Source organism: Lagopus leucura, unplaced genomic scaffold (assembly GCF_019238085.1).
Source record: "Lagopus leucura isolate 7727_CA_CO unplaced genomic scaffold, USGS_WTPT01 Super-Scaffold_100159, whole genome shotgun sequence".
Classification (NCBI taxonomy): domain Eukaryota; kingdom Metazoa; phylum Chordata; class Aves; order Galliformes; family Phasianidae; genus Lagopus; species Lagopus leucura.
This window is the reverse complement of record NW_024962335.1, coordinates 15,175,185-15,181,220: the sequence shown is the minus strand read 5'-3', so window position 1 is coordinate 15,181,220 and position 6,036 is coordinate 15,175,185. Positions and strand designations below refer to the sequence as shown.

At 44.4% G+C, this 6,036-nt stretch overlaps 1 protein-coding gene across 2 annotated transcripts in view; it reads right to left on the bottom strand.

The window, feature by feature from the left end:
* The window catches only part of SYN3 (synapsin III), a 176,895-nt gene continuing 170,859 nt past the window's right edge, over positions 1–6,036 (bottom strand). For both annotated transcript variants that reach the window (XM_042889639.1, XM_042889638.1), the window contains 3 exons: positions 4,562–4,646; positions 2,754–3,051; positions 1–214 (listed from right to left, as the gene is read on the bottom strand). In XM_042889639.1, the coding sequence (XP_042745573.1) occupies positions 82–214; positions 2,754–3,051; positions 4,562–4,646 (516 nt within the window). In that variant the 3' untranslated portion in view covers positions 1–81. The remainder of the gene's footprint in view (positions 215–2,753; positions 3,052–4,561; positions 4,647–6,036) is intronic.

Here is a 6,036-nt window from a genome sequence, read left to right as displayed (position 1 = left end):
TACCACTGAGTATATTCCAATATGACATTTGCTGTACAAAGAGTGAGGGCTGGCCGAAGCACAAACCCAGCTGCAGGGCTGTTAATCGGAAAACAGGCTAGCAAATGATTTCCTCAAGTTGCGGATGGTCTCAGCTTTTGCTTCATCTTCATTGGCATTCCCCCTCTGAGATGACTCAGATATGCTGAAGGTGTTTGTCAGGGACTGCGACTTGCTGAAATGGAAAACAGAGTTGAAACTCAGACTCAGCAGGAGAAGGTGCTTTTTTACAGCTGTTTACTGATGCTTTGTGCTTCACTGCAGAGACACTCCAGAAAAAAAACAAAAAAAGCAAGGAGAATCTCCATATGCTAAGACATCCAGGAACTGGGGAGAACAGGAGAGTAGGGGATGGGTGGCTCCAGTATCACAGTCCAGAACTCTTAACTGTTTATGAAGGCATTTGATTAAAAACCCACAATTGCCATTTGGTGCTACTCTTCCAACAAATACTGAGATCATGTAACTGTTAATACAGAAGAATAGACTTATACTGAAGATCACCTTTCTTTCACCAGCCACACCATGAATGGTGATCCATTTTGGGACTGCACAAAGTGGTAGCCGTGTCCCATGCAAAGTGTGCTGTTGCCTAGCCTCTTTGGCATGCCTACTCTGACTCTGCTGTGTGCACAGTCTTTTGGTTGGCCTCACTGGGTGTACACCCCCTAATGTTTTAGTTCAGATCTGGTCTGTGCTTATGAAGTAAATTTCCTTTTTTTTTCTTTCTACTGTGCTTTGTCACTGAGTGGTTTCTCTTGTCCACAGTAGGAATTCAGCACAAGACCAGACTCTGAATTAAAGTTCCTGAACTAAAGTACAGAGACTGCGTCCTTAGCAATAGTATTTTGATCTGTTAGTTCTCCGCTCTCAGTTTGCCTTACTAATTGTTGACATGATCACTGAAAATGTGTTCCAGAACATCACTCTTTTCTGTCTAAAAACTCTCTTTACAATTCTAGCTGACATTCTATCACTGGTCTGTTTGTGCCAATTTTTCTTTGCACCCACTTGGTCAACACCAAACATTTTATTGCGAAACTCTCCTGCCCTGGTGGAGTCAGATACATTCCACCAAGGGTGGCAGAAAAGGCTGCTACAAAAAATGTGCAATAATTCAGTGTTCCATCAGTGCTCTTAAGCATACAGTCACCATCTGGAGTTCTGTTTATGTATTAGTGCCACAGAGGGCAACTGATGTAATCTACCTGGACTTGTGCAAAGCTTTTGATGTGGTCCCTCACCACATCCTTATCTTTAAATTGGAGAGAGATGAGTTTGAAGCATAGACTATTCAGTGGATAAGGAATTGGTTGGAAGATCACAGTCAGAGTTGTGGACAATGGCTGTATGTCCAGATGGAGGCCAGTGACAACTGGTGTTTCCCAGAAAGTTCTACCTTGGAACTTACACTCTTTTACATCTTTATCAATGATGTAGGACAGTGACATAGGTGATGGAATCGAGCGCACCCTCAGCAAGTTCACAGCTGACACCAAGCTGAGTGGTGCAGTTATGTGGCAGAAGGAAGGAATGTCATCCAAAGGGAGCTTGACAAACTCAGAAGCTGGGCTTGTGTAAACCTAGTGAGGTTCAACAAAGCCAAGTGCAAGGTGTTGCACTTCAGGTGGGGCAATCCCAGATACGCGTACAGACTGGGGGAAGAACTCCTTGAGAGTAGCCCTGCTGAAAACGACTTGGTAGATGAAAAATTTAGCAAGAGCCAGCAGTGTATCCTTACAGCTTGGAAGGCCAACAGTGACCTGGGCTGCATCAGCTGAGGGGAGGCCAGCAGGGAGATAGCCCCTCTCTGCTCTGCCCTTGTGAGGCACCATCTGCAGTACTGCATGCAGATCTGAGGCCTCCAACTCAGGAAGGATGTGGAGCTGTTAGAGAGGGTCCAGAGAAGGGCCACAAAGATGATCAGGGGGCTGAAGCACTTCTATGAAGACAGGCTCAGCCAGCTGGGCTTGTTTAGCTTGGAAAAGAGAAGGCTATGGAGAGACATCATTGCAGCCTTCCAATATTTAAAGGGAGATTATAAACAGGAGGGAAATCAACTTTTTACACAACTAGATAGTGATAGGACAAGGGAGAATGTTTTTAAACTAAAGGAGGGGAGATTTAGGTTAGATGTAAGGGGGAAGTTTTTCACAGAGGGGGAGGTGAGATGCTGGCACAGGCTGCCCAGAGTAGCTATGGATGCCTTGTCTACAAGAGGCATTCAAGGCCAGGTTGGATGAGGCCCTTGGTAACCTGATCCAGTACTTGATCTAGTGGTTGTCAACCATGCTTACAGAGAAGGGGTTGGAGTCAGATGATCTTTGAGATCCCTTCCAACCCAAGCCATTCTGTGATTCTATGATACTGTGCTGCTTAGTCTGTAAGGGTAATGATTGCATACCCTGCTGGAAAGGCAGTAGTGTATTGATAAGGTCGGGACAGAGCACACATTTAGCAATAAGCACATGAACAAGAGGATGAATGTGAAGTCTTAATAGATGTAAAGTACAACTGGTTCTTCCTGATAGCAGGAAGACAGCAGAATCACTGGTGACCTGAGTTGTGCCTGGCATTTGTACTTCTGAAGTCTCTCACAGTTACCCAGGCCTTTGTCCCTGGGGACTGCTGCCTGTCAAGTTTTGCCTGACAAACTTTTTTTGAAAGCCTTATTTTAGTATCTGCAATTACCAGTGGTTTAACGGAGCACCTACTTCAGATGTGGCTGTGGGGTGGCTTGCTGCTTGGACGTTTCGGTGGGGCTTGGCTGGCTCGGAGCCCGGCCTTGGGCAGGAGGTCTGGGCTGCTGTGGTGGGAACACGCCTGCCTTGGAAGCCTGGACTGGAGAGGATCCAGCTGCCGATCGGATTTGCTGTGGAGATCCAGGTGACCTTTGCTGCTGAGGTGAAGTGGACAGGGGACTCTGAGGCTGCTGTCCTTGAGGAGAGAGCCGTTGCTGCGGAGGTGCATTTGTCCGTGGAGGCTGAGATGCCTGAGGCTGGCGTGGTCCACCTGGAAGGGTCGTGTAGATAATAAGCATGAGGAAGGTCACGTGGAAAATGAGCAAGTAGCATCTATATGGAGGGATGATATTTGCTAAGAGGAGAGACTACTCAGAGCAGTTTCATGCGAAAGGATAAGGAAAATCCTATTTCACAAAAAAAGAAAATCTAGCACTGGTGTCATGCCCATGTCTCTAGAGCTTTTGTAGTCCATTTCTTTATTTCTTTAAAAATTAAAGAAGTTTTGCCACTCTACCCAAAATAAGTTGCTTCAATGTGCTGTACTTTTCCATGTAATTAATATTTCTTGTTCTTGGTAAGCACTTGCATTGGGAAGGAAGATTGGTTTGGGTCAACAGGCTCTTCACGGGGCCAACATTTTTATGCAAAACTGTACACCCTATCATTATACATAGGTTTGTTCCAGCATTATCAGCAGCTGGTTTCAGCCATATTAGTAGCAGACCCTCAAAACAGATTCTGAACTTGATTATTTTGGTCACTACTCACTTTTGCTAATTTGAAAAAACTGCATGCAGCTCAATCTTAGTCATTAAAGCTGTGAGCAAAGACTAGGCTACTGAGTCAGCCTTGGCTCAGAGATATTGCTGGATATAACATAGCAGTGTGAAAAGCTGGCAAAAGTTAGTGTTGTGAGACTAGTTGGATTTCACGTGGTCAAAGTGGGAGCTGTGAGAAAAAAACATCACAGAGAATTGGAGGGGAATGCTGGGCACGTTCAGGAAAGAAGTATCCTACAAGGCCAATGATTCCTAAGTCATCATATCAGTAATACCATACTTGGTATGAGGAATGCAAAATTTTAGAAATAGCAAAGCTGGAACTGACGAGGAAAAGGTAATTAGAAGTGTGATTTTATTTGGGAGGAGATTGCAAAGGGAGGAAGGGACAAAGGTGGCAAAAAAGGATGGTCTGGAGGTGAATTGAATGCTTATTGTGATGTGAGGTACCTATAGAGCAGCCCCATTCCTCAACACCTCAGGCTAAATCTGGACAGTAAACCAAACGTGTTGTTCTGGCCAAGCCACAAGTCAAGACTGCTTCTGCTGTCAAGAGAAGTTGGGGGTGTGCTCTTCCTTGGTGACAGAGCAATGTGTGTATGGATGGATCAAGGATCCCGGTGTCACCATCTTGGTATCTACTCCAGGTGTGACAGCACCCACATCTTCCTATCACTTCTTTACACTTTTAGCTGCTACAGCTTTGTGTAAACACAAATACAGTGTGCTCCAAACCCTGATCCAATGCAACATCAAGTGGCAATGCTTTGCTGATCCAAACCCTAACAGTGTTATCAGCTGAATCTGTACTAGATTTTCATCTCACTCTCTGAGCTACTGTAGAGTATTACAGTAGCTCCTTTAATGGCTCACGGAATCTGCTGGCTGCTTATCAGTGAATTGAAACAATGAGTGAGACCTTATCTTCAGAGCTTTTATTTGGAAAGCAAACTGAAGTCTCACAGTCCATGTGATCATAAGGGTCCCAAACAACTGTACCTTGGGGAGGAGGCCGTGGCTGAGACAGTTGTGCAAGCTGAGGTCCAGGCTGAGTTTTCATTGTCTGAGGCTGAACTTGTGGAGGCTAGAGGAAAAAAAGAAAAGAAAAAAGCCATTCCTGTTAAAACAGAGTCCCCAGAGAGAAGCCCAGAGGTAATAGGAATAATGGAATCCTGAAGTGTTCGTTAAGTATATACACACAGCATCTCGCTGGTAAAATTTCAAGGGACTGAAAGAGAGAGCTGAATAATAATGAGCACATAAGTTGTTTGCTCACAGGGAATAACAGTGAAGTTATGGTTTATAATGTTTTCAGGCAATCGGGAATTGCCGAATTTATCAGGCCTGAGGGATCTCTTGGTCCCATTTCCCATTTTGGACAGTTGCCAGCACCAGATGCTCCAAAGGAAAAAGGGGTGAACCATGGAAACCTCTATGGAGTAATCATATATTTACCCTAAGGGGTCTTATCTTGATTGCTAGTAAGTAAGGACCAGCGTAAACCATGAAACATGAAGCTTACTATCTGCTCCACGTAATTTTTGCAACAATTGCAGATATTTTTAAACATCGACACCTGGACCCTTTGAAATTTATTCCTCTCTCAGCCTCACTACCTTCCAGACTTCTCAACTCCGTTATTTGAGTTTGAGAATAGTTCTCACAACCTACCTTTGCTAGGCCATTCATTATTTTGTAGGCTTTTACTGCCCCCTCTCTGATTTATGTCCTTTCTAAAGCCAACTGGCTGAATCCCTTCGCTCCCTCCATGGGAATGTTTCCAGGCTCCTAATCATTTTCATCACACACTTCTCTTTCCTGGCTTTGCAGTCCTTCCTGCAGATGCCAGAAGCAGGTCTGCTTGCATCACTGCAGATGAAGCACTATCTTGATTCTCTGTCACCAAATCATTACTTGTGCATCCAAATTCCTTGCTTCTCCCATGCCAACACAGCCCTAGTCTGAGTAATGCTTTTCATTAGTCTGTTTGCTACAATGTCTTTTTCAAGTGGCACAGTTAGTGGGACTTGCAAGGTGTACCTACTGTTTATATTCTTCTCCTCTTTACCCCTAGTTCAGCTTACTTTTCAGTCTCCAGCACAGTTTACTATTGTGGTGACTTAACATACACAGCTCTGTCAGAAGTTCTTCGCTACCATCCTTGGTTCTGACTAACCCAAATAAGTTGGTGCCATCTGCACTTTCTTCCCTCTCACTGTTTACTCTTTCTGACATCTATTTTAATAAATAGATTAAGCAATACAGAACTGTTGCACGTAGAGCTTGGTCCAAGGTTAACAAAAGTCTGTGTAAGCCTATTGCCTAAAATTGTTTATGAAAGAACACGGGAAGTTGGAGACAGATAGACTGGTATGTGCCAGATTATTTACATGGGGAACACAGTGATAAAGGGGTTGTCGAAGATCCTGGAAGGTCAGCAGAATGAGCTAAGTGATTTTGGAAATGGGAAGAAA